Here is a 27,628-nt window from a genome sequence, read left to right as displayed (position 1 = left end):
ACATCACTGGATTGTTGTTTTTCACTCGCATGTCGCTGGCAATCAATCAAAGGTCATTTTTTCTTGAAGTTTTGCTTACCTTTTCAGGGCATTTTGGATCGTTCCAGGCTATTTTGAACAGGTGTTTGACTTCCTCTGCAACGCCTAAGCGAGCACCACTGTTTGCGGAAAGATACACGAAGGGTATACCTTTGGAACGAGCGAGTTCAGAGGCTCGCTGCAGCAAAAAAAATTTAAAAAAAAACTTGGTATACTGAGTTGTTAAACAGCAATGTACTAATGGTAAAAATAATTCCAGAATCTTGTCAATATTAAATTTAAGTCTCATAACTACTGGTCTTCAATCATTCCAAGGCCTGAAATAACAAAAGACATGGCGGCCATGGTGGTTGATAGAACGGAGACGAGTGACGATTTTTTTGTTAAATTCAACCAAGATGGCAGCTATAAAAAACTATTCTTAGAACATGTTTGGCGAGTCGTTTGTTAAAATGAGTTTTATTTTCTTAATTTTTGAGTAAAAGTGGTTGTTTAGGGGACAGAAAACCTAGGGGGGAAAATGATGTTAAGCTAAGAACAAAAAGTTCGCTGATGGTTGGCGATCAAGTCGGAAAGCGCGCGTTTACTAACCTTGAAGAGAAAATCTTCTTCGATCGCAAATGATCCAATCATGTGTGTGATGTCATTTGCAACAACGATGATCTGTTATAGAAAAAATAGAATATATATATATATATAACAAATAACCTAAGTATAAGTACCTAAGGCCTAGGGCAAACGTCGAACTTTCCATGCACCGAACTTGATTACATCACAGAATGCCGCCTCATTATCACTTGATATCCATTGTCTTTAATGAGTTCGGTGCATGGAAAGTTCGACGTTTGTCCTAGTCCTAAAAGTAACCTAAAAGATGGCAGATGGACATAATGTTTTCCCATTTCAGTCCACGTGTCATTCCCTAGAGTATCATACGACACATGAATATGGATAACTCACACGTTGACACGTTGTCTTAAATGGGAAAATGTTATGCCCAAAGGAAATAGGTCTAAAGAATTCCTTTACTCTGAGAAATTGAATTCTTTCTCATGTAAAACGATCGTATTGTTCCTGCCATCCAACATGGCTGCCGTCATGTGATCTAGCAACACCTCTTTACCTCTCTTTTCTCTGGACATTCTGGAGTCGCGCATTCCATTTTCCAGGCAATCATTCCAGTCTAAAAAATATATAATAAATGTAAATATCGATTACATACGACGAGAAACTCCACCTACATGAATAATTTATTTTTTTCTAAAATTGAACACACAAATAACTTGAAATTTCAGGAATTTTATGAGTTATAGGAAAAAGGAGATTTTTTTAGAAATCTCCAGGACATTTCCAGGAATTACGATACCATAGTAGCGCTAGTAACCGTCAAAATTATAACAAAACTCTGATAAGCAAAATAAAATCTCCCAGGAATTTTCCAGAGCATTAAAAACATCTTTACATTCAAGGGCATTTCAAGGAATTACATGATTGACGGTACTGCGCTGTTTATTACCGTGTTTTCCCCAGGCAAACGATTGATGGGCATCAACTGGTTGTTTTCATCCAGAATGTACTCAGTTACAGTTATCTGCAAAATAGAAAGATCTGGTATAAAGTTTCGACCAACAAGACAAGCAAGGAAGCAAGGAAGCAAGGAAGCAAGGAAGCAAGGTAGCATAGGAAGCAAGGGGAAAGCAAACAAGCAAGGAAGCATAGGAAGCAAGGGGAAAGCAAACAAGCAAGGAACGAAGCAAGCAATGAAGCAAGGAAGCAAGGAAGCAAGGGGAAAGCAAACAAGCAAGGAAGGAAGCAACGAAGCAACGAAGCAACGAAGCAACGAAGCAACGAAGCAACGAAGCAAGGAAGTAAGGAACGAAGGGACGAAGCAAGCAACGAAGCAACGAAGCAAGGGGAAAGCAAACAAGCAAGGAAGCAAGGAAGCGAAAGCGAAGGAAAGGAGGAAGCAAGGAAAGGAGGGAGGGAGGTTAACAGAGCGAGCGAGAGAACAAGAAAGAGAAAGAAGTAACTCTGTCACATACTCACCGGATCACGTGGTGTTTCCACTTCTTCAACAGAATATTTTGCCCATTTTTTCCACATTTTCACAACAGCCTTGAGGTTATAAAAAGGGGGGGAAATATAACTTAAACAGTCATTTGGTACATTTTGAAAATAATTCACAAATAGCGTGAATGGGAAAGTACCTGACGGAAGAGCTCTGGGAAGTCGTAGACATAGGTCGTACCAAGAGACTGAGCCTTGAATCGCTTCAGCTAGAAAATAATGTAGATCTTCAACCTCATGCATTGTAAAGGTACATCAAGACTCAAGCATAGCCGGGATCACCCCATTTAATTAAGACTAACCTGTAAATGGTCTTTGGTGACGTAGGGGGTGATGGTGGGTAACCCTTGAAGTGGGCCTCTTTTGGATCCGTAGGTTTCGAACACCATCTGCAGTAATAACAAATTTGTTAGATCTTTGAATGTAAATGAGTATCGCAAATGAGGCGTATTCCTGCACAAACTGTGCACACGAATGATTAAATTAATTTTATTTCCGGGAGGAAACTTAAACCAATATGCTTTACGAGTTAGATACCATACATAATGCTAAACATTACATTTATATTGAGGTAACGATAAATAGATGCTAACCATTATGCTAAAGCTATTTATCAAGCTCATTAATAATTCATGAGGAAAACACAACAGAAATCACGACCATGAAGAGTTTTGATACAAAAATCTGATACAAAACTGTTCATTTGCATAAACTTTAAGTTGGATTTTCTTGGCCAAATTCACTTTGATTTTGAAAATTTTAGTGAAACACAAAGGAACTAACCTAGACGTTTGATAAGTCATATAGAGTATTCGTGTCCGTGTTGTATCAGATATACAATCACTCGGCTACGCCTCGTGGTTGTATATCTGATACAATACGGCCACTCATACTGTATATATTACATAACCAACATGTAAGACTTCTATCAATAGACTTACTTTAACTTGTGCGTAATATTTTCCCATTTCAGACCGCGTGTCATTCTTTTGGGAATACGATTCTTTGTTTGAGTCGTATCCATATTCATGTGCCTTCTGATGCGCAAACGTTAAATAAAAAGATAATACTCTAGGGAATGACATGTGGTGGAGAATGGGAAATCATTACGCCTAAGATAAAAGTTCCATTAAAGTTACAGTCTTTGATTTCTACCTGTCCTCGACTGTCCACCACTTCTTTGTACGTACAGAAGTCCAGGTAGTAACCAGACTCGTTGGAGATGAACATCCTCAGTGGAATCACACTTCCATTTGGAGTAAGTCTGAGAGAAGAACGATTACAAAGATCAATGTTGATTTTTTTTTTTCAAAGGTTTTGGATCTATAAATTGAAAGAAGAAAGGAAAGAAGGACGTCAAAAAACAGTAGAATTGGGAAGTAATTTTACACAGCATTTGAGGTTCTTTCTTATCACTCGTTGTATTCAACACACCAACGCAGTCTCAACTAGTAACTTCTTGTGATTATTGGCGTAAACATTGGTGGAACTTCAAATCACCTGATTGAAACTTTGATTTCTGCCTGCAAGACGCGCAATGCCCAGAGTCTCCGCCCATAGCGCATGACGATGTGACGAATGCTGTCTTCGATCTAATACAAAAATCAATACAATCATTATACTAGTATATTAGCGTTGTAGAAAACGTATATAGTAACTCTAGGCCAGGTTATGTGGTTGTACTCACCCGATCGGGCTCAATGATGACGCAGGGAGCAAAGTGTAGGAATATATGATTACAGTCGGTTCTTTTGGGCTGAAATGAAGCCAAGAATAAGACTGGGCCGAGACAGACAAGTTTGAGAACAACACCAGAAGAGTTAAATACTATGAACGAACAAACTAAGTAACTAACGTAACGAAGAAGCAGGCAAGCAAGCAAGCAAACAAACAAACAAACAAGCAAGCAAACAAGCAAACAAGCAAACAAGCAAACAAGCAAGCAAGCAAACAAACACATAAGCAAACAAGCAAACAAGCAAACAAACAAACAAGCAAACAAGCAAACAAGCAAACAAGCAATCAAGAAAGAAAGAAATCGAACAGAATATCCATGCAAGAAGGAGAAGTAGAAGATTGACAATATGTTTCTTACACTTTCGCTGAAAGACACTTCCAGTTGATCCAAAGCCTCCAAGAGCTGAATCTCACTTTCTTTCTCCATGTACTCAAACGAAGCTTCCTAACGATAGTGATGATGATTGATGGTGAGTCAGAGTTGAATGAAAATTCATCACATGAAAAGCTCTTGCAAATTATTAGTACTACCTTGGTTATGAAATCCGAGTGCCTGACGATGGTGCGAATGAAGAAGCGATAATCTGTCACCTCGGTCTTGTTACTCAGCTGTTTAGAAGGGAGAAAGAATGAGAATTATCACTGAGAACTCTGTGATGATGTGTAGTGCTGATGTGGTGATGATGGTGGTGGTGGTGGTGATGATAATAATGATGATGATGATGGCGGTGGTGATGGTGATGATGATGGATGTTGATAATGATGGTAACTGTAATGCAGATGATGGTGATGATTATATGATGATGATAATGATGGTGGTGGTGATGATGATAATGATAGTTGTGGTGATGATGATGATGATGGATGATGATAATAATGGTAACTGTAATGCAGATGATGATGATTATAGCGGTGGTGATAGTGATGGTCATGATAATAATGGTGATGATTATATGATGATAATAATGATGGTGGTGGTGGTGATGGTGATAATGATAGTTGTGGTGATGGTGATAATGATAGTTGTGGTGATGATGATGATGGATGTTGATAATGATGGTTATTCGAGTGCAGATAATGGTGGTGGTGGTGGTAGTGGTGGTGATGCTGATGATGATGGATGATGATGATGATTTGCATGTGATATGATGATGAGTTGTTGATAAAGGTGGCCGTGAAGAAGATGATAATAACGATAGTGCTTATTATGAGATGATGAAAATGAGTTTTTGACAATGATGACGACGACGACGATGGTGATAAATGTATGATATATTTTTAAACATATTGAAATAAAGTAAAGTACCTTTTTAGCTGAGCCAAAGTAAAGATGGAGGTTGTGGTTGGTTGTAGAGATCAGTTCCAGGTCGAAATTCCTCAAGCGGTTTATCTCGAGTTGAAAGGCAAGAGCTGGCTCTAAATGACGATAGATTTGATCTTCCTCGAACTAAAAGTTATACGAAAAAGCGTTCGTTCTCATCAAATAAAAAAAAGTAAGTTAGGATGTTGTTGCTGCTGTTGATGTTGTTGTTGCTGCTGCTGCTGTGTTGCTGTTGGTTGTTGCTGCTACTGCTGTTGCTGTTGTTGCTGTTGTTGTGGTTGCTGCTGTTGTTGTTGCTGCTGCTGCTGTGTTGCTGTTGGTTGTTGCTGCTGTTGTTGTTGCTGCTGCTGCTGCTGTGTTGCTGTTGGTTGTTGCTGCTACTGCTGTTGCTGTTGCTATACTATTGATGTTGTTGTTGCTGTCTTTTTGTTGTTGGTTGTTGCTGCTGCTGATTTTGTTGCTGTTGTTGTTGCTGTTTTCGTAATTGATTATTGCTGCTGTCTGGTTTGCTGCTACTAATATTCTTTTAATCTTATATAGTTGTTTCTACGATACAGATTCAACCCAACTAGACTTGACAATGATATATCAATAAAAAAAATTTCGATTCAAATGCAAATATATTCAATACATACATCGTCCTTGGCACGAAAAGTGAAGAACCATGGGAATGAACCCTGTCCAAACGAAAAATAACAAATAATTAAACAATATATAAGACGTCAAGTACAAGGCTTCACAATCATACAAAATTTAGCTGGCTCACACAAACTCGTGGTTTACATGAAGGTTATTGTAAATTTGTTTTCTCAATAATGGCCATGCAGCATTACAACAATTACACTCAAATTGCTTAAATGACGCCATTAATATATTGGAAGTGAATCTTCAAAACTAAAACATGCAACATTCAAATTAAGAAATAATTCACCATTCAACTATTCAGTTCAATCAACTTCATGTAGAATTATTATTCGACACTACCTTGCCATCACATATCAAATATGTAATTCTTCTGATTGTCTTCTCCTTCAGCACATCTTTCTGAAAATAAGCGCATTCCATTTCTTTCATTCAGTTCCATAATAGTTTAAAGAATCCACTCATGTGAGATGCAAGATTCCTATCAAGTTTTCAAACTGACGCATGTGCCACAGCCGAAAGCTTCCTTTAGCACATTTTAACGTTACATCGTCACAGCCATGTTGGTGTTATTTAACAGAAGATTTCTCATTTGCATCCATTGTTAACTGCACCGAGATGGCCTCCATCTTTTTTTCATTTGACTGTCTTGGGAATGCTTGGACTGAGACCTTAAAGGTGAGAAGTGAATGCACTAATGATATTCCACATTGGATTCCCCTTAACCTTTAGTGCGCTCAAAAATCTAACGAATTTCCAGCTTTGCATTAATATACTCTCCTGCCAACTTTGTTTAAATACCTTTTGCATGGTAAACTGTGACACAACCTCACGACATTCGTCCATGTTGAGATTCTTTCCAATCATGAGAGCAATGTTAACGATGTGGATTGGCTCTTCCTCACAGCCACTTTGCTATCGAAAAATAAACCAATAGGTTAATTTGTTTTAGTGGGGATCGCTACAGTATCAACCAATCATTGTAGACGACAGAAATATCGTATCAGTGGAAATTGGGACGTTTGATTGGCTACAACCTCAACCAATCATAACAGAAGATAGACTGTTTTCTTGAGTATAATTATGGGATTTTGATTGGCTACGGTCTCAACTAATCACAATAGAAGGCAGATTATGTGCTTATTAAGCAGAATTGTGAGATTTTGATTAGCTACAAAGTCAACCAATCAAGAAGCACGAAAGAGGCAGGGCTAAAAAAAGTACAGTACGCGCATGCGCAAGATCATACGTCAAGAAAAAAAATACCGCTGGAAAATTTCGCATCCAACACGAAAAATGGTTAAGGTTTTCAGGGAAACGTATTTTAACTCAAATATTAAAGTGCTACTCTGACGAAAATCGCTAAAACACTTCATACAGTGATTATTGGACCTTTAAAGAGTATTCTTAGGAAGTTTCAGCTGAATCCAAGTTTGAGCGATTTTCGTCAGAGTAGCACTTTAATAAACTGTTCCACATAAAATGAAAACCAAATATTATTCAACTTTGGCTCGGTCTCGCTCCTAATCTCCGAATTTTGGATGGCTGTTTTATCAGCCTTTTGTTTATCAGACATATCTATATATATCTGTATCTACCTGTTTTTTTATTTCTGCTTCCATTAATGAACCAGAGCCCGATCGTTTAAATCCCGGCTTGGGCGACTTGGGAACCAAGTTTGGTGCTTGGAACCTCCCCATGACCAAGTCAAAATGCCTAAATACGAGACAATGTTAAAGACAGCTGCGTAAATACTTGGACAGTGTGATTACAGTGCAAGATTGGCAGCAGTTATCGTCGTAATCATCATTACAAGTAGCGTCATTCGATCACCATCATTATCAGGTATCATCATGATAATAATCAGCAATTTTTTTTTTTTTAATGATCACCATTATCATTGTCATCAATATTAATTATACTCATCACCACTATCATCATCATGTTTTTACCTTTCAAAGTCTTCCATTGTTTCAAAGGCAGCCATGACACCAGTGCGGCTACAAGGCTCAGACTGATGATGAACGAGATCAAACAGATCTTCGCTCAAGCTGCGCACCTATCAACAAACACGAAAATACAATATGTTATAAACTTTTCAAACATCACGTGATTTGTCAGTCTCCAGTCGACGACGGAGAAGAGTAGAGGATTAATGCATCATCATATTTAGTTAACGCAATATTTCTTAATAATTCATCGGCGTAAAACAAGGTTTTTCGGGCCTTTCTTGGTGTTGCAAAATGTATCGTATTCTGGGTTCGGGTTATTGTATTGCAGGGTATTACATTTAGCTCCAAACTCATTGTTCTTGGCTATTATTTTATTGCCTTCATGCCTCAGGTGCCCTGCAACACCAAGAGCCGGTTTGTTAATCTTCACATGGTTGTCACTTGAGGGATGTAAAGTCTTACCCTGGGCATGGCAAGAATGGTTTTACTTGATGGCACTTTATGTAGAGACCTGAGGAAAAAATATCATCATAAACATCTTTAATCTTCTTCTTGTCTACAGTGTGGAAACAAAACTGATATTACTATGTGACTGCTTGATGCAAAAGGTTTATTCCAATCAAACAAACGGTGCTAATGTTTAAATACTTACCGATTTGGATGAGAAGAAGGCAAAGAAAATTGAAACTCGATAATTGAAACTTTATCCAAAAGCTACAAAATGAAAAAAAATTAAATATTGGAGAAGGTTAGAGCGGTTATCTTACGAGTGGGAAAGGTACTGACTTACAATACGTACACGGTACGACATGCCAGAACATTGACTGAATGACTATAAGAATGGTTATCATATGAGTGGGAAACATACGATACTGACAAACAACACGCGCACGGTACGATATGCTGTAACATTGAAATGGATTCCCATAAGAAAGGCTATCGTATGAGTGGGAAACATACGGTACTGACTTACCGCACGTACGCGATAGCACATGCCGTAACATTGAAATGGCTTCCCATGAGAATGGTTATATTATGCGAGTGCCAAATTTAAGGTACTGGCTTACAGCACGTGCACGGTACGACATGCCGTAACATTGAAATGTCCTCCCATAAGAATGATTATCGTAATGGAGTGCCAAACGTGAGGTAGTGGCTTACAGCACGTATACGTTACGACATACACTAACATTCAAATGGATTCAAATTGTCTTCAAGTAATGCACCCAATCACAACGCTGAGTTACGGTCACGGTAAGATACAGTACAGCTACAGTACGGCTAAAAAAATTGCCGTATCGTTTCCAACTCATATGAAAATAACTCTATGTGTTCCAAAATAATTTTCATGCAGTTTTAAATAAAATATACCTGTTCGTGATAGAGAGTGTGTAACTGGTAAGCTTGATAGCTTCTTCTAACGTAAACCTATCAAAGTACACGCCAATAAAATGAATAATTAACACACGGACTTCATATTTCTCGCGTATAAACGAGGAAATAAAACGAAAATGTCTAACCTCTAAGGCAGCGGTCCTGACAGACTCGTTGGAATGATAGAAGAAACTTGGAAGGACATCGAAAATGGCCGTCTCCGAAAAGATCAGTTTCTAAAAAATAACGGATTTTTGAGAACGTAGGTTGCTGCAAAACAGGCAACTCGTGTTTTGGCTTTCGTCTATTAAATTTAAAACGGTCTGAGTTTGCAATATTTATAGATACTGAAACCAAAAACCTAAGCGTTTCAGAAAGACGTTTATTCTGACCTGCAGATTCTCAGGAGCGTACTGGTTCCCCATGATGTCAACAGCGGACAAAAACAGAGACTCAATCTGGTTATGTCTGCGCTCGTACGATGGCTGTTGAGAAGCCAGCAATGCCTACGAAACGGGACAAGAGTTAGCTGAAGAAGAAAGGATTATAGATATATCTATTTCAAGAGATAAATAAAACTTTTCTCGTTATCCCATCATCCCTACTAGAAACCTTTGCCTCCGCCTCTACGTCTGCCTTTGCCTCTACGTCTGCCTCTGCCTCTACGTCCGCCTCTGTCTGTACACCTGTCTGTACGCCTGCCTCTACGCCTGCCTCTACGCCTGCCTCTGCGCCTGCCTCTGCGCCTGCCTCTACGCCTGCCTCTACGCCTGCCTCTACGCCTGCCTCTACGCCTGCCTCTACGCCTGCCTCTACGCCTGCCTCTACGCCTGCCTCTACGCCTGCCTCTACGCCTGCCTCTACGCCTGCCTCTGCCTTTGCCCCTGCCTCTACGTCTGCCTTTGCCTCTACGTCTGCCTCTGCCTCTACGTCAGCCTCTACGTCTGATTCTGCCTCTACGTCTGCCTTTGCATCTACGTCTGCCTCTGCCTCTACGTCTACCTCTACGTCTGCCTCTGCCTCTACGTCTGCCTCTGCCTCTACAACTGCCTCTGCCTCTGCCCCTTCCTCGGCCTTTGCCCCTCCCCCTCTTTCCCCCTGTTTCGCTATCCTAACAAACATACCTGTCTTGCCCTCAAAGCAACCTTCACATGTTCCTGTCTGTTCAGGGAAGTAAGTTCCAGTAGTAAATCGTGAAGTTCATCGGAAAGACCCGCTTCACGTCCGCAAAGTTGATCCTGAAAAAAAAAAAACATTAAATCTCACTTGACTTGCACAAAATATTCTTGCTTTCGCACCTTGCACAACACCACAAATTCATAGCAAAGTTGTGCACAGCAGTTTAAGAGATGCATGAGCTCCATATTGATACTCGTGTGCTCTCCTAAAACGTTTGGGGTGATTTAAGTAAGGGCACGGCTAACTCACAGATCGATTCCTGAAACAACCTCTCGGCTGATCTAAATCAGGGTATGGCTAACTCACAGATCGAACCCTGAAACAACCTCTAGGCTGATCTAATTCAGGGAATGGCTAACTCACAGATCGAACCCTGAAACAACCTCTCGGCTGATCTAAATCAGGGGATGGCTAACTCACAGATCGAACCCTGAAACAACCTCTAGGCTGATCTAAATCAGGGTATGGCTAACTCACAGATCGAACCCTGAAACAACCTCTCGGCTGATCTAAATCAGGGTATGGCTAACTCACAGATCGAACCCTGAAACAACCTCTGGGCTGATCTAAGTCAGGGCAAGGCTAACTCACAGATAGAACCCTGAAACAACCTCTGGGCTGATCTAAGTCAGGGCAAGGCTAACTCACAGATCGAACCCTGAAACAACCTCTGGGCTGATCTAAGTCAGGGCACGGCTAACTCACAGATAGAACCCTGAAACAACCTATGGGCTGATCAAAGTCAGGGACATGGGTAACTCACCGATCCAATTGGAAATTAGCATGTTAGATTTTGCGGAGGGCGGAAAACCAGAAAAACTTCGAATCTAGGGAGAATTCTAACAAACTTGCCGAGGCAGCAAAAGATTGGCAATGAATTTTACGGTTCCGCTCTCGTTGAGCATAAAATTTCTGAGGGGAAAATTAAACAATGGTACAGAACAGAACTTGATACTTACAATAAGCAATACAGTCAAGGTGTTCTTCTTAGCGGCGTTAGCATGAGAAAACACAGCTGAGATGACTGAAGACATGTCACTCTTCTTGTGCTTGTCACGCAACATGTTTATGCATTTTTCGAAATTTCCTGTCACAATAAAAAACACAATTTTTTATTCCGTTTATTAAAAAAATATCGCGCCTACACGTAGCGTTTTTGAACCGTTTTCACCCTTCTACAACTATCCGTTTTCGAAAAGTTGCGTTTTCAAGAGGCGTATTCACAGGATACGTGAGGAACGAAGGACGATACGCCAAAAAAAGTACCGTTTTCAAAAATATCCAGATACGTGTGGAAGGGGCCTTAAAAATTTATTTAGATATTTAAAAAACATTGTCATACTTCAACATGCAGGGCTTCTTAATATTAGACGGGGAATGGTACAATTTATTTGCCGTTGTCATAGGCACCATGTTGGTTGAGGATAACAAAGCAATTTTATTATCTTCTCTTGTTAGATCAACCAAAATGGTGGCTGTTTCATTGTCATTTATTTCTCAAGGGATTTTGAATCATAGGGATTTGGTGGATGTCAATCAAAGCGTTTCCATAACATTTTTGGAAGACGCAAATTTTTCAAGAGCACGTGCCTATGGAATGCCATGGAAACGTTTTGATTGGCGTCTAAACAACATATATAACGACTTGAACCGTAATGAATTGAAATGTAACGCGAAAGAATATTCCATTTGATTGTCACCTTCGTTAAACAGCATTTCAGTTTGTAAGTACTGTCGCAGCAGCCCTAGTACCACTGCCTTCAGATGCCCGCGAACTCCATTTCGATACCTTGATAAAAGAGAATTGTCAGTCGGTCCATACAGGTTTATAAAATTAAGCTCACTAAGATATCTAACATCTAGAATGAGTAACTGGGTTTAATTTTCGCTGCCCTGTGGTTCTTTATTTTGGGACAAGGATTGGAAGAAAATAAAGGCAATGACACAGTTTTTAACAAATGCAGGGAGATCTTTTTTGAGTTCGAAAAGCAGGGTTCATTGTGGTGTAGCTTTGATCAACGTCATATGAAAATAATAATGAAAAACGAGTGTTTTACCGAAGCTAGTCCGCAATTAACCAAGTTCGCTATCTTAGAATTGGTCAATGGTCAGCTGAGGACTTTTTGGGCTGTTTGAACATATGACCATAGCGACGTAAAACAGATTTCTCACGGTTTAGTATAATAAACTTAGTTAAGGTGCGGTCATTATACAAACTTTTGTACAAGCTGCACAATGCCTTGAGTATTAAGGAAAAAGGTATCTCTTTCTTCTCTTTTGGTCAACGTGGCAGCATAAGCATCCACCACGTTTGCAATCTAGAAAGAAGCAGTAATATTGTTATCAAGAGTAAATGGTTTGAACCCAGGTGTTGAAGTTTATTGTGAAATGTGATCGTCCGGGTGAGTGTAGAGTGTACTACAGTCACCCGGACGATCACACTTCACAACAAAAATTGTTGTAGTTGCTGTTGTTATTTCTGTTGCTGTTATATTGTTGTTGTTGTTGCAGCTGCTACGGTTGTTGTTGTTGTTGTTGTAGTTCACGTTGCTGCTCTGCAGTTGTCGTTGTCATTGTTGTCAACGTCACCGTCACCGTCACCGTCACCGTCATCGCTATTGCTATTGTTTTTATCACTGCTACATTGAATTAATGATTGTGTTGCTGTACACTACAGATAGCAATGTGTACAAAAGCGCCACTCTTTTTACCTGTTGACTTGGGAATTGATTAAGCAATGACGTCAGGTTACTGGCATAATTAGCAAGGTGTCTCTTAATGGAATCTTCCACAGTTGAAGGGATTCGTCCTGATATGGATGCCATCATTTCCTGTAGTTGTAAGAGAGGTAACGCAGGATCTCTTAAGCACTTTAATAGCAACCCTACATTTTCTTTGACTCTCTCGGAGAAGTACGGCTCATCTATACAGTATCCATCCATGATGTGCTGTAAGCTCTCGTAAGTCCTCCGGAAGACCTGAGACGATAAGTAGCAAAATGAGCGTTATGGAGCCTGATCAAAACTATCATCATCGCCATCATCATCATCGTCATCATCAATCTTCATCATTGTCAGTCATAAGCATCACCACTTTCATCATTGAACTATCACCACCACCACCAACAATCATTTTGATCATCGCCATTATCACCAATCACCATCGTTGTCAGACATAAGTATTACCACCTCACCAGTGATCACCACCATCATCATCTAGTCCATGTAATCATTATTTAGTGTTTTACCTGGTGTCTTTTTACTCCCTTCCCTTTAATACCATCTTCCGATTCTGGGAAAGGCTTGCGGTAAATTTCAGCCTGCGGAAGCAATGGCAAAAAAAGTAATTCTTCATCAATAAAAAGATGGGTCTTTCAATTGAATCAAAGGAATAATAGAAAAAGCTTAGAAAATGGCCACATGATAAATACCAGAAGAGACCAAAGAGAGTAGGGCTGCGTTTACGCGTTACCGGACGGACTTTTAACCGGAGTTGCACGTTTAGGTGTTCCGTTCACACGGGACTGAGCTACCCGAGCAAAAATTCGTACGCCAAGCCCTGCAAATTTGAGACCGGTTTCGTGTAACGTATTTGTTACGGTTCCGTGTAAACGGTATATGCACAGGTCAAAATTTTGACTGATTTTAAAAATTCGTCCGGTACCGTGTAAATGCAGCCTAATTTTCATAGTTCTAACCACTAACCTGAGTGACCTGACTAGGATCATCCAGTTCAAGATTGGCCAAGAACGTTCCTGGTTCCAGAACCGCACCGGGGCTTTTAACAAAGTGAACACTGAAAAGAAAACAAGACCGTTAGCTTCTTTGGTTTGGAAGGATAAAATTTGAGAGTTTCTTTGCATTTCATTCCTTCGTTCCTTCTCAAATGCCAGGTTGTTTATCGTCAACATAATAGAAAACAGTTTTCCCTTATTAGATACGCTGATCTAAACACATAGGGATGCTGAGAAAACCCGATAGAAGCGTAGGAAACAATGACCCTTGGCGGAGTGATTTCCAACATCTCAAACTGGTGCAGATGCAGATGATACAAGTCACTCAAAAAAAGAATCTTAACCCCAAGACGATTGAAACAAGAAAATCTAACGTACAAAAAAAACACAACAACAACAACAACAAAAAAAGAAAAAAAAAAGAAAAAACAGTAGGCAGGAAAAGTAGGTCGAGAAAAAAAAAAGTTAAAACTTACCATCCACTTTCAGGGACAGTCAATGGCATCACCATCTTCATAACCTATAAGTATTAAGATTAATTGAGATTTTTATTGGAATATGAAGTAATCTGTTCAGGGCCTGGCAACTGTGCAGTAGTGGTGTCTCCCCTTTTCAGACCACGTGTAATGTGTCTTGGCACTTTTAATGTGCAAATGACACTCTATGGAATGACATGACACATGGTATTAAATTGGGAAATATTACACCCAAGGTAAAGAGGTTTTAATAGTCCCCTTCACAGTTCCCTGCGCCATCTTGAAAGGTAGCTGTGCCATGGAAACAAGACGAATGGTGAGCTTGTAATGATAGAGACCTTATTTAACACTTTGGACAATTATTCACATGTCTCTATCATTGCAAGCTCACCGTTAGGCTCGCTTCGATGCAAACGCACGGCTACCTTTCACGATGGCACAGTAAACTGTGTAAGGGACTATTAACGGTTGACGTACCTCAATTTCTGCGTACGATTCTCCTTGAAATACATGGCCTCCGTCTTCAACAAGATAGTTGATCAGTTTCCCTGCAGAAGGTGATCTGAAAAATAATGTTTGTTATTTTTAAAGCTGTTTGTTCGATCCTTCGCTTGTTTTTGGGCACATTCAAATGGAACGATATTAACCTCTAAACCCTTCAAATTTGATTGATACCCTGAAACAATCTCTGAGCTAATCATAGTCAGGGCAAGGCTAACTCACGGATTGAATTTGAATTTAATTATGTGTTAGATTTTGCAGAGGGAGAAATACTATAAACCCTGGACAAAAACTCCTTGAATCAAAGGAGAGACTTAATGAACTCTACTCACATGTGATGCCAAGTTTGGGGATCGAATCCAAGACACCAACGGTGAGAGGTTATTAAACTGCGGCTACACTACTCTTGATTACAACTAAGCTGATCATTGTATGATTTCAAGCCGAGTGAGACTTTCTCTTCTACGCCTCAATCTCCCACCCCTCCCCTACCACTTTATGAAGAAAGAAGACATGATTGGCAGCTGTCAATCTTACCTCAGAACAGTGGGATCATTTTCTTTCTGGAACACACACGTTTTGCTTCCTATCGTCATACGATACCTGAAACAGAACAAGACAGGGAAGTCGGATTCAGTATCAAATAATTTCAGACCTCAACAGCACATTACATTTACATGAGCCTTTGACATGTGGCAGTCATCTTGGACGGAACAAAATATTTCTGCCCAAGAACACTCACTTTCAAGGTCATCAGAGTGAGAAGAGCTACCTGACACATCAACAAACTATTTTTTATCATAAGCTCACTCGCAGTACTTATTGCAGTATCTTTTCCACATATTTCAATTGAGCAAGAAAAAGTTTGTTGCAAGCGTTTTGGTGAGCTCCCAAATATTAGAAGAAGCTTCATTGTTTCCAGCACATCAAGTTCAAGGAATTTCTATCTGGAACTAAAGACTTACGTGGAAACCTCTTCCTTCATGTAGGACGTGTTACTACTTCCATTGAAAGACAGCAGGAGGCCATAGTCACTCATTCTGTAACAGAAACGGTTATTTAATTCGAAATAACTAGCTAAAAACTAGTGTGAGCTGCGTCCTGCGTTTCTAATAGGGGGAAAATGTCAGTTGGGACTACCATCCTGCTTTTTTCTCCTGTCGGCCTCTTGACCTCTCGTATCTGTCCACCGTGCATGTTTTCTTGGGAAGTTTAACTGTATTGCAGTGTAATGTTGATGAATCTGATTAAACTAATGAAACAGTAATGATAAAATGGTAAATTTTATACCATGAAAAGATGAAAAAAAGAAAAAACTTACTGACGTTTCCGGACGCTGGTCCTTCGTCTTTTACTCCGAGTTTAAGTTTTTTCATTTTTCATCTTTTCATGGTATAAAATTTACCATTTTGTCATCATTGGTGTTTTAATTATAAACATCTAGGTAGGAGAAGAATGGAATGGAACTCTCTTTTCTCTACCCTCCCCTCCCTTAGCTTGATGTGTACCATGCAGTCCAATCTCAACTCCCAGCCACACTTGTCAACCGTGCCGTGACCGTGTCATTGAGTGGGACCTTCATAATCATACACAAACCACTTCTATGGTGGCTCTACTCTACCAACAAGCTGCTACCGTGACACACTTATTGGATAACGGTCACTGAATTTCCTTGTTCCTGTACCTGTGAGCATCAACTTCTACAGTAGAATTGTTCATCTTCAGAAAATATGATCCTGGGCCAGATCTTGTAACCTAGGTAACCAAATAATAACATAAAAATAATGTCAACGGCTAATGTCATTTACTTTAGCTACAGTTGGTCGCAATGACCTAACTTTAGTTAACTTTAGATCAGTGAATAATAATAATAATAGCATACCCTGATACGATACTTGAAGCCTTCGTAAATGATTTCAACATCTTCTGAATTTCCTAAAAAATCTTCTGGTAGAATCTGCCCTCTAGAGAAGCAAATAACATCAGGCTTCAAAAAATTATTTTTCTATAAGATTTACCAAATTAGAATAAAGTAGATAAACTCCAATCTCAACCCAAAAGCCCTGTCATTCTTACTGCGCACCCCCAACCAACAAGATGCCAGCTCTGGGATCGTGAGTGAGATAAACTCATGAAACAAAGAGTCTTGTCACTTGGTCCAAGAGTTACCTTTCAATAGCATTTTTGAAGAGAGCAAATTTCTTTGAGATCGCAGCATCTGCTATGTGAATAGCCCCGGAAATTACTCCAAGGATGGTATCTGGTTTTTCTGCTTGGACTCTTTCTGCAATCAAGCCATCAAGCCAGCCAGTGTTGAAAGTGTTGTTCAAAAAACAGTCTTGCTGAAGAAGTTTTATTAGGAACTCAACTGTTGTTCGGAAGTCCCCTCTTATTGAGATCTCTTTTAGTGCGAGTACAAGATTTCTAGCAAAAGAGAAAAGAAAAGAGGTTTGATAGCAATGATGACCATTAATTAATGTAAAAATTTCCGCATCCACAGTGCCATCATCAACAACATTCTCATCATCACCACCACTACCACCATCAGCACCACCACCACCACCATATTTAACCATCATCATCATCATCATCATTACCATCACCATCATCATCACATCATCATCATCATCATCATACCATCACCATCACCACCATCATTAATGTTATCACCATCATCATTACCATTATCATCATCAGTACCATCATCATCGTCACCAATACCACCATCATCATTATCATCATCATCATCATCATCCCCACCATCATCATCATCAGCTGCTAGAACCATGGCAACAAAATGTGATAAAAGTTTTTTCCTAAACAAAAAAAACTGTTTGCTACAACTTTTTTAGTGCAGGAGATATGGATTCTCAAGCATGACTTTTAAAATTACCTCCTTGCATCTTCTCTATCTTCTCCCCAAGCAAAGCAATGTCCAAATTGTGAGTCCGCAAATTCATGAAGGCCTCCAGCCGCTGCTACACTAAAATAACCCCAGACATTCTTCATGCTGCGAAAATTCAGCTCTTGGACTGTACCACTGCTTGGTTTGAAACCCTTAGGGAATAGAAAAACAAACTATTCAACTTTTATCAATACCTTGAAACCTCAGGCTGATCTAAGTCAGTGAATGTCTAACTCAAAGATTGAATTGGAATTTAGGGTGTTTTGTGGAGGGAAGGAAACTGAAGAACCTGAAGAAAAACCTTTGAGTCAAGGGAGAAACCTAAAAAATTCAACTCTACTTGGGAATAATGGGCCAAGCTCAAAAACAGAACCCATGACCCAGAAGTTACATTAACATGCATTTAATAAAATGCAGAAGAGTCAACTTCCAGCACAGAGCTTCCATCAGAAAAGCATCAACATCGGAATGAAACAATGACATTAAGAACAAGAGCCTGTAACTAACAACTTGTTGAGTACAAATTAAACTACCTCATCAGGGTTTTCTGCAGTAATCCTGGCAGCAATCACATGACCCTTTGGTTTCTTGCAATCTGAAGTACTGGAATAATACATGAAAATATACATTAAAGATGCATTTTAATTAAATAATAATAATAAAGATTGTAATGAGAAAACATTAATCTGTTTTGCTATTCATTTGGGTGTACAGCTAATCATTAGGATTTCTTGATCATGCAATAAGGACTGCAGAGTATCCTCAAATGTAGCGGGCGTTTGATTTGAAAATATAGTTAGTGGCTATCAGCAATCAAACTACTCTTTGGCGAACTCATGGATACTTGTTTCACTTTTCGGAAATTGGGCTCCCTGTGCCCTTCTTATGCTTGTTGATATTCAAAGGATTCAAAGTATTTCGCTGGATTTCATATATTTTTTAAATACTCAATTTAGCAGGCAAAATGAGTAATAGTTCTTTTATTTTCCTTTTAACACTTTTGTTATTTTGTTGAGTTTGGAAGCAAATTCTGTGATGAATTAATTGTCTGAACTTCAATCACGAAAGACGACTTCAATGGAGTCAATGGAGTCAACTGAGTCAAGTATAGAGTATAATTGGAAGAAGATCTATTTGCAAACGCTTTCTCTGTTTTCAATTCAAAAGGCGGGCTGCGTGATTGACATGCAATAATAAACAGAAAAAAATCTAGGGGAATGACTTACTGGTCAAAATCAATGTTTTCACTGCCAAATGCTGACTTTCCATAAAGAACTCGAATTTCCTTAATTCGATGAAGTGGCAACCCCATGGCAACCTAAAAATAAATTAGACACATGCATTAATATTCACCTGCTATCCCATTCCATCTATCATTCCACGCATCCCTCTATCCATCCATTATCCATCCCCATCCATTCATCTATCTATTCATCCACTCATCCATCCCCATCCATTCATCTATCTACTCATCCACTCATCCATCCATCCATCCATCCATCCATCCTCCCATTCATCTATCTACTCTTCCACTCATCCATCCACCCATTCATCTATCTACTCATCCACTCATCCATCCATCCATCCATCCATCCATCCTCCCATTCATCTTTCTTTTCATACACTCATCCATCCCTCCTTCCATTTATCTATGTACTCATCCTCTCATCCATCCATCCATCCATCCATCCTCCCATTCATCCATCCATCCATCCATCCATCCATCCAACCTTCCATTCATCTATCTACTCATCCGCTCATCCATCCATCCATCCATCCTCCCATTCATCTATCTACTCATCCACTCATCCATCCTTCCATTCATCTATCTACTCATCCACTCATCCATCCAACCATCCATCCTCCCATCCATCTTTCTTTTCATACACTCATCCATCCCTCCTTCCATTCATCTATCTACTCATCCACTCATCCATCCATCCATCCTCCCATCCATCTTTCTCTTCATCCACTCATCCATCCCTCCTTCCATCCATCCATTCCTTCCTTCCTTCCATCTTTCCATTCACCCATCAATCCACTCACCTGCAGTTGGGCAGCTGGCAGATTGATATCAGCTATGTACTCTGTACATGGATGCTCAACCTAAATACAAAGCAGCAATACTTTACAATGTTTTCCAAATACTTTGGATTTTTAAATTATCATATTCTGTCAGTCATAAGAGTGAGTGGAGATTATTTGTCAAATAACCCACAATAATGCATGGCAAAACTTAGTGAATAACTATGTATCCAACTGGGTTAACATAATACATAGCTGAGGCACATCAAGATAAAACAATTATCCGACAGTAATTTGAATTTTTTTGTCTCTGACTTTTAATAACAGTTATTTTATCACAGTAATTTTTAAATCCCATTCTGTATTATTATTATCATTTATTATTATCATTTATTATTATTATTATTTATCATTGTTATTACTATTATTTATTATTATTATCATTATTATTTATTACTATTATTATTACTATTATTATTATTATTTATTATTATTATTTATTATTATTATTTATTATTATTATTATTTATTATTATTATTATTATTTATTATTATTATCATTTATTAGTGTACCTGCAGTCTTGGGTTGAGCTCCAAGAAGTAATAGGTGTCCTCATCAGCATTATATAAATACTCAACAGTACCAGCACTGACATAACCCACCATCTTGGCTATTTTGACAGCATCCTAAATAAAATCACAACAAATTAGTCTAGTAATATATCCTATAGGAATACTCATTGTCACATTGTAGTAGTAAAGTAAGGGATGAGAATGACGACTGTTGTGATAATAGGTAAACAGCAATGAAGAGGAACATGAAGACCTGTAGGCTACCAGGGGAGGGGTGGGGCAAAACTCAGCTTCTTAAGCTCTGAATGACATTGCGCAAAAAGACAATGATGGCAGCATGTTACATTTATGTATAGAGTATGATTATTATTTATTCACAGGTCTTTCCCTTGGGCTTGCTGTGGCATACTCATTGGATATCTTAATTTGGGCTCCCTGTGACAGATTTTCAGTACCATTCATGAACTGCTTACTTCTTCCATTCTCCTGAAGGTATCACTTTTAGATACAGTAGCAGGGGCCTCTTCAATGATTTTTTGATGTCTCCTTTGAACTGAACAGTCTCTTCCAAAGAGAGATACTGCATTGCCGTATTCATCTGCAAGAAGTTGTACTTCCAAATGCCTTGCACTAAAATAAGAATAAGTCACACTTGTCATTTAGAAGAAATAAAAAACATGTATGCCATTATAACACACATTGGGATTAGCAAAAAAAAACAAGACTGATAGAAAAAGAATAATGCATAGCGGAATGCTTCTCAACACTTCATAAGATTCTAACAATCCCCAAGTGCTTTATTGAACAACACAGAATTTATATAATGAAGTGTATTTTTTATATATTTCTTTTATAAGATACAAATTAGAATAGCCATTGGATACAAATGATAAAATAGAAAATGGAAGTGCATGCTCAGTGCTCTCTTAATGCACATGTTCCCAACCAATCAGATCCCAAGATTTATAGCAGTTTTTATCAACATTAATAAAACCATTTCTCAAAGAATTTCTAAGAAAAGGACTTACTTTTCAGCAACTTTCATTACAAAAATGGGTGAGCTTGGAACTTCTATTTGAACCTAAAGAAAAACAGAATTTTGAAAATATATAATTTCATAATCACAAAGAAACAATGTGTATTTCCAGAAATCATCCATACCCACCCCAGAGAGGAATTTGGAATTTCCGAAGAGTAGGGGTGTCAGAAAAAGAACAATAATTACAGAGTTTGTATGGAAGAAAATTGGAATTTCCGGGGGGTAGGGGGTGTCTTAAAAATTCCTCCGTGCAGGGGGTATGGATAATTTTTGGAACTACACAATAACTATTTCCTAAGGCCCCAACAATTAATAATAGGATTTCCTTACAATTTGATTGTCATTTCTTTACACGTTTTTGATAGTTTTTTTGTTTTTGTTTTTGGAAATATTTCATTGCTTACCTGTCGAAAGAAATTAGTAAACTCATCGTCATTGCTGGCTTTACGAATGCCCTTTCCTCCTCCACCTTCTGATGCTTTGATCATAACAGGATATCCAATTGTTCTTGCACTCTAAAATAGTCAAACACATAACATTGAAGACAAGAATGCAAACAAGATTTATTTAGAGTAAACTGCAAGTTAATATAAATGTAGGGCTGAAATAAGTCACGGTCTGGTTGTACAAAGCCTGGATAGCACTATCCAATGGATGTAAATCTTATCCAGTGGATAAATTTATTAATAGATAACAGCATGGACTTATCCACTGGATAGCACTATCCAGGCTTCGTACAACCAGGCATTTGTTTTTGATCGTTATGTTAATTGCCAAACAGAAATCTATTGGACAACCCAACAAAGCAGAGTGACAAAACCTAATGTTGCAATGGGTGGCAAATATTACCATCAACATTGCAATAAACATTATATAAACATTACTTAAAAAACTTATTAATAATTCATGAAGAAAACACAATAGAAATCATGACCATGAAGGTGATTTTATATTTGATATAGACTCGTCTTCATTTGCATAAACTTTAACTTGGATTTTCTCTATCAAACTTGGTTCATTTCGTAAATAATTCTGTACAATATGAGAACATACATCATGAGTTTTCTAAGCCGTTTAATAAACTCGCAGATCGTGTTTTATCGGGTCTAAAACCACTCGGCTACGTCTCGTGTTTTATACCCGATAAAACACTCCTGCTCGTTTATTAAACAGTACATAATCAACTCTTGTTATTGTGGAATCTCGCTATTGCAGTCCAGAGGATGTCCGCTACAACAAGAGTGGACTGTCCAAAAAAGCTATTGTACCTTAAGTCCCTCATTGCTGTCCTGCACACAACCTTTCCTGTAGATATGCTCGGGTACTGTTACTACTATTCCATTCTCTAAATCACTGTCTCGAAGTTGAATCCCTGCAACAAATGATTAATTACAAACTTTATTTAAATAATTTCATTTGGTTTGTGGAATTCAATAAAAAAAATTTAAAGGAATTTGTGATGTTTTTAAGTACACGTATCTTTCATTCATTCAAATTGATATATCTGGTTCTTGTACTTACCACTACCACTCCATGGGAGAGTTGGTATTCCCACTGTCTGAGCTACTATTGATGATGCTATTTTGTCTCCAAGAGCCCACATTGCAGATTCTGGAGGTCCTGTTAAATGAAAAATAGACAAGAGAGTTAATATTGATCCTTTATCGTGGTTCAGGGAATTCCCTTATTCTGGTTCAGGGAATCCTCTTTTTGATATTCTAGGGAATCCCCCTACATTGGTTCTGGGAATTCCCTTATGTTACAGGGAATCCCCCTTAATTGATTCAGGTGATATCCTTTTTGGCATTTCAAGGAATCCCCCTATATTGGTTCAGGGAATCCCCTTGTGAAGTTACAGGGAATCACCTTTTAAGGGGAACAAAACCTACCTATGAAAGTAATGTCATTTTTTGCAAGCAGTTCTGGTAATTTTGGGTTCTCCGATGCATGCCCCCAGCCAGCCCACACAGCCTGGAGAGAAAATCAAAACAATTAATAGGTCACTTGCATTATAGAGTCATTTACTACCTCTACCAGAATCCCTTGAACACTTTCTTTTGTTGAGTTATTTCTCTTAATGATTAAAATGATGCCATCATGAAAATAACCTATTTAACTGCAGAGAAAAAAATCATTCAAAGAATCTTTACAATTTTTACACCTATCACTGAAAGGTATTCTATTTGATAGTATTGTAATGTTCTAGATTGCTTATTTGTTCCCCAGATAATTGGGCATAATGGGCTCTTATTCATTTGACCCTACTATAAACGTTTTTAGTGAAGTTAGGGCCTTACCTGGACTGGTAATCTCTTAGCTATGTCCAAAATCAGCTCAACATTAGCATAGTTGTGGTTATTTGTACCCCCTGGTACTGGGACATAATGGTCTGCCATCTTTATGAACTCTGCATTAGCCTGCAGGTAAATGGAATACAGGTTCACAGTTACAGAACATATTTCTGCAAGCCACATATCTCTTCCAAGATAGCAAACATAGTGCAATGTCACATAGTTTAGTGCAAACCTCTTTCCTTATGTATGGTTTTGTTTGAACCAAAGCTAGACTATAATCAATCCAGTTTATCAAACTCAGAAAAGGTCGACGCAACTGCCCTGTGTTTCAAAATCACTTAGTATTTTTGCACTTACCCTCAAGTCCTCAGGTGTTACCATGGTGACAAATTTTATAGCTTTCTCATCCCCAATCATTTCATAAGCCCAACGGCGAATAGAACGCATACATTTTACTGCTGCAATACCATTGTTTGCTATCAAAACCTGAAATATTAAAAAAGTGAATTATGAATTTAGGCATGCATGTTATAAATTCATAAATTTTATAAATGAATGCCAATTTATCTGACACTGTACTGTAATAATTGAGACTATTAAATAGAAGGATCTCAGACCCGGGGGGGTACTACCTCCCCAACTTGGGTAGGGGTGTGCCGCCAGGACCTCTAAACCCTGACCCTATCCCAGACCTAAAATTTTGATTTTACGTACCCTACCCCCAGACTAAAACTAAGAATTGTACACCCTATCCCAGACTAAGCCCGGTTAGTCAATAGATTGCAATCAATATTTGCTAACGTTTTTATTGTTTTTGTGCCGTCAGAAAGTGTAGTCTATTCGCCAGACAAAAACGACCAAATCGTAACCCTATCCCAGACAAAATGCCAAAAAAATGATACCCTACCCCAGACCCAAAAGCCGAAAAACCATACCCTATAGGGCGACACATACCCGTATAGCCAATATAGTGGAGTACCCCCCCCCCCCCCCGGGATCTCAGAGTGGGAACTAGAGGTTGATGTTGTCATTAGTCAGAATAGCTACAGTAAACAAACCTTTTCAATCACTCTTGTCCCTCCAAATCGTCTGACAAACTCAGCTGGAGTGACGACCTAAATTCAAAAATCAACATGCTTGTCAAAAGATAGACCTCTCCTTGAGTATAATGTTTTCCCATTTCGAAACAAGTTTCATTCTCTTGAAAATAATATTTTTGTTTCAGTTGTATACATGAATATCCACATGTCTTTTATATAATATACAACCATTAGTAAAGTAATACTAGTGAAGAATGACGTACACATGCATGGTTTGAAATGGGCAAAAATATTATGCCCAAGCTAAAGAGGTATATCATATATTTGGAAATTAGGCTGCTTGGCTTTAATTTTATCAAAGAAATGAAAAGCAATCAAGTTGCATAGCCAGTAAATCTCATGTAAGCATAGTTCCTGTATAACAAAATATGTAGTAGACCAATACAAGTGAGAAAATGAGCCCCAAACCAAACCAACACCACTGAGACAAAAAATAATATTCTGAGTATTAAATGGCATTCAAACCTACAATGATAGGCTACCAGCTGAACATCAAGGCAAGAATCATGGAAACATAATAACCATGCAATAACCAAAGTTCATCAAATCATGTTATGTGCTTTTAGTAAAATTTAAGTTTCAACATGACACTTCTTTTTATTCTCATATGGCATATATGTTATTGTTTATAAGAGCTGGAACAGATATACAAAGCAGAATGAGAATAGCATATTAGTGTCATTATAATTAATACTATCACTTTATGTTAGACAACTTAGATATTTCCAGGAATGCATGACTAAATGAAAAACAACTTTAAACTTTCATTATTTCATTGTATTTCTTCTTCACATCAAATATGTCTAAATTCTGAGGTCAATCTAATTAGGAGAGGCAAATTGTAAAAACATATATATAATTTATATTGCATCTTGGAATTTTATTATTTAGCTAGAATGGATAATATACAAAACAGCATTATGCAACAAAGAGTAACATGCTGATAAATCACTTTGACAATGAATCAGTTCAGGTAAAGGTCCATGAGGGAAGGCTCTGCTGCATGGCAAATAAACTTTAACATGCTTTGAATCTTGAAGTTGAAAGTATCTTATAAGGTAAAAATAGTATTTCGAAAAAGGTTTTGGATATGGTATTAGTAATCCAGCACTTTTTTTAAATAAAGGAAGTCCTAATTTTTTTTGCCATCCAGTAACAATCATGTGATTATTTCCTGCAAATGGTCTATTGTTTGCCCAAAAACTGCAGTAATTAAAAGTGAAACACCAGATGTTTGGAAAAATGTCTGGTCACACAAAATAAAACAATAGGTAACCTAAGTCGTTGATCTTAAACATCACGTCCAACTTTTTCCAGACAATTGAATAGTCTGGTGTTCTGGTATTTGTCAATCAAACCATGGGATCTTGGAAGATAACAGTCACATGACCGTTACCAAATTTTGCATTTTTTAGCTTTTTTAAAATTAAAAAAAATTTCTGTTCCCCCTTTGAACATCATTGCACCACTACAAACAGATTCCACTATTGCATTTGCCTAATTCTTTTAGTGACTCCCAAGGCAGGTAAAACATATGCATTTAAGAAAGAGAATTTGAAAATGGTTCTGATGGTAGTGGTGCAAAGATGTAATGAAGGATAGGCAATTGTACATGCCTGTTGTATGGGCATATCTTGTTGTACAAATCTTGTTTTTACCTAAATACATAGTCGTATTTCAAAGTGTTGATTGTCATAATGCTTTCATTCAATCATAAGCTAAACCCAATCATACATTTGATATACCATTCTGGTAATTCTGGCGTGTGGGAGTGCAAGTGTAGTGCAATGACAAAACAATAGAATATCTATTCATTTTCTATCTGTCTTCAGACAGAGTTTTGACAGTAACATCGTATCTAGATTCAATTGCACTTATGAACTTACGTTAAATTCTTTTCCAGGATTGGAGTTGCGATCGATCTTCATATGTATTCCTATGCCATCTTCACTGAGATCAGAGTCTTCCGAGGTGGACATTTTTCCTGGCTTGCATCATAAAATACACAATAAGTTGACTAAAAGCCATGAGCTCTAGCAACCTCGATAAATAAGGCTAAACGTACAAATATCTAAAATTGCAAATATCATTTACGAACAAATCTAAAATATTTGGGTAATTTTTTGTTGAGAACATTATAATTAGATGTCAAATGTACAAAATGACCTCGGCCTTATTCCTGTTGTTGTACGCTGCAAAGCGGCAGTAAAAAATAGTGAGCTCGAATTTTAGAAAATACAATACTCAAAATTTAGTTTAATAGGAAAGGCTAAAAGTCCAGCAAAATCGAGGGGTTTTTTGACAAAATTTTTTACCTTGAATCCTAGGTTTGTCTTGGTATATAATCAGGTGAGTCTTACTACTTCTAACTCAACCAGGTTAACAATAATACCCAATACCCCCTAGATTACATTTGCACGTGCAACCAGGAACCAAAACACTTTGCAGTCCTTTCCATCATCTTTCAAATAACTTTGTGTTTTACTTCGCCTTTTTCTAAGATCTCGCAGTTTACTGGGGAAAGGGAAGGTCTTAAAGCGGTTTTTCTATGAGTGGCATGCGATAATACTACTACCCGTAACATGGTAATTATTTTTGAATGTGTTCCTAGCCCGCGTAGCCCGGGGTGGGGCCTGAGGAGAGAAGAGAAAGAGGGCAAAAGAGAGGGCCG

The 27,628-nt window shown here is 38.2% G+C and overlaps 1 protein-coding gene across 1 annotated transcript in view; it reads right to left on the bottom strand.

Annotated features, from left to right (window-relative positions):
• The window catches only part of LOC148910434 (acetyl-CoA carboxylase-like), a 37,312-nt gene extending 10,376 nt beyond the window's left edge, over positions 1–26,936 (bottom strand). Inside the window, exons 1-52 of the mRNA XM_089031599.1 lie at positions 26,844–26,936; positions 24,916–24,972; positions 24,215–24,343; positions 23,861–23,980; positions 23,453–23,534; positions 23,085–23,183; positions 22,832–22,935; positions 21,968–22,078; positions 21,553–21,605; positions 20,998–21,154; positions 20,525–20,638; positions 19,973–20,032; positions 19,153–19,244; positions 18,460–18,529; positions 17,915–18,078; positions 17,191–17,445; positions 16,904–16,985; positions 16,706–16,776; positions 15,987–16,061; positions 15,559–15,624; positions 14,998–15,082; positions 14,521–14,564; positions 14,016–14,106; positions 13,559–13,630; positions 13,023–13,289; positions 12,529–12,629; positions 12,012–12,100; positions 11,271–11,398; positions 10,257–10,370; positions 9,525–9,638; positions 9,279–9,368; positions 9,130–9,186; positions 8,411–8,472; positions 8,221–8,269; positions 7,759–7,865; positions 7,405–7,522; positions 6,608–6,721; positions 6,149–6,208; positions 5,800–5,841; positions 5,150–5,290; positions 4,375–4,452; positions 4,202–4,288; positions 3,794–3,862; positions 3,607–3,698; positions 3,262–3,370; positions 2,409–2,495; positions 2,247–2,315; positions 2,086–2,154; positions 1,556–1,630; positions 1,163–1,222; positions 631–702; positions 80–217 (exon numbers count right to left, since the gene is read on the bottom strand). Coding sequence (XP_088887725.1) covers positions 80–217; positions 631–702; positions 1,163–1,222; positions 1,556–1,630; positions 2,086–2,154; positions 2,247–2,315; positions 2,409–2,495; positions 3,262–3,370; positions 3,607–3,698; positions 3,794–3,862; positions 4,202–4,288; positions 4,375–4,452; positions 5,150–5,290; positions 5,800–5,841; positions 6,149–6,208; positions 6,608–6,721; positions 7,405–7,522; positions 7,759–7,865; positions 8,221–8,269; positions 8,411–8,472; positions 9,130–9,186; positions 9,279–9,368; positions 9,525–9,638; positions 10,257–10,370; positions 11,271–11,398; positions 12,012–12,100; positions 12,529–12,629; positions 13,023–13,289; positions 13,559–13,630; positions 14,016–14,106; positions 14,521–14,564; positions 14,998–15,082; positions 15,559–15,624; positions 15,987–16,061; positions 16,706–16,776; positions 16,904–16,985; positions 17,191–17,445; positions 17,915–18,078; positions 18,460–18,529; positions 19,153–19,244; positions 19,973–20,032; positions 20,525–20,638; positions 20,998–21,154; positions 21,553–21,605; positions 21,968–22,078; positions 22,832–22,935; positions 23,085–23,183; positions 23,453–23,534; positions 23,861–23,980; positions 24,215–24,343; positions 24,916–24,972; positions 26,844–26,936 — 5,004 coding nt within the window. The remainder of the gene's footprint in view (positions 1–79; positions 218–630; positions 703–1,162; positions 1,223–1,555; positions 1,631–2,085; positions 2,155–2,246; positions 2,316–2,408; positions 2,496–3,261; positions 3,371–3,606; positions 3,699–3,793; positions 3,863–4,201; positions 4,289–4,374; positions 4,453–5,149; positions 5,291–5,799; positions 5,842–6,148; positions 6,209–6,607; positions 6,722–7,404; positions 7,523–7,758; positions 7,866–8,220; positions 8,270–8,410; positions 8,473–9,129; positions 9,187–9,278; positions 9,369–9,524; positions 9,639–10,256; positions 10,371–11,270; positions 11,399–12,011; positions 12,101–12,528; positions 12,630–13,022; positions 13,290–13,558; positions 13,631–14,015; positions 14,107–14,520; positions 14,565–14,997; positions 15,083–15,558; positions 15,625–15,986; positions 16,062–16,705; positions 16,777–16,903; positions 16,986–17,190; positions 17,446–17,914; positions 18,079–18,459; positions 18,530–19,152; positions 19,245–19,972; positions 20,033–20,524; positions 20,639–20,997; positions 21,155–21,552; positions 21,606–21,967; positions 22,079–22,831; positions 22,936–23,084; positions 23,184–23,452; positions 23,535–23,860; positions 23,981–24,214; positions 24,344–24,915; positions 24,973–26,843) is intronic.
• Between the last annotated feature and the right edge of the window lie 692 nt (positions 26,937–27,628).

This window comes from Actinia tenebrosa, unplaced genomic scaffold (assembly GCF_029948245.1).
Source record: "Actinia tenebrosa isolate PJP-AT-01 unplaced genomic scaffold, QUT_ActTen_1.0 PGA_scaffold17__23_contigs__length_9995812, whole genome shotgun sequence".
Taxonomy (NCBI): domain Eukaryota; kingdom Metazoa; phylum Cnidaria; class Anthozoa; order Actiniaria; family Actiniidae; genus Actinia; species Actinia tenebrosa.
This window is presented reverse-complemented; position numbering and strand designations above follow the sequence as displayed.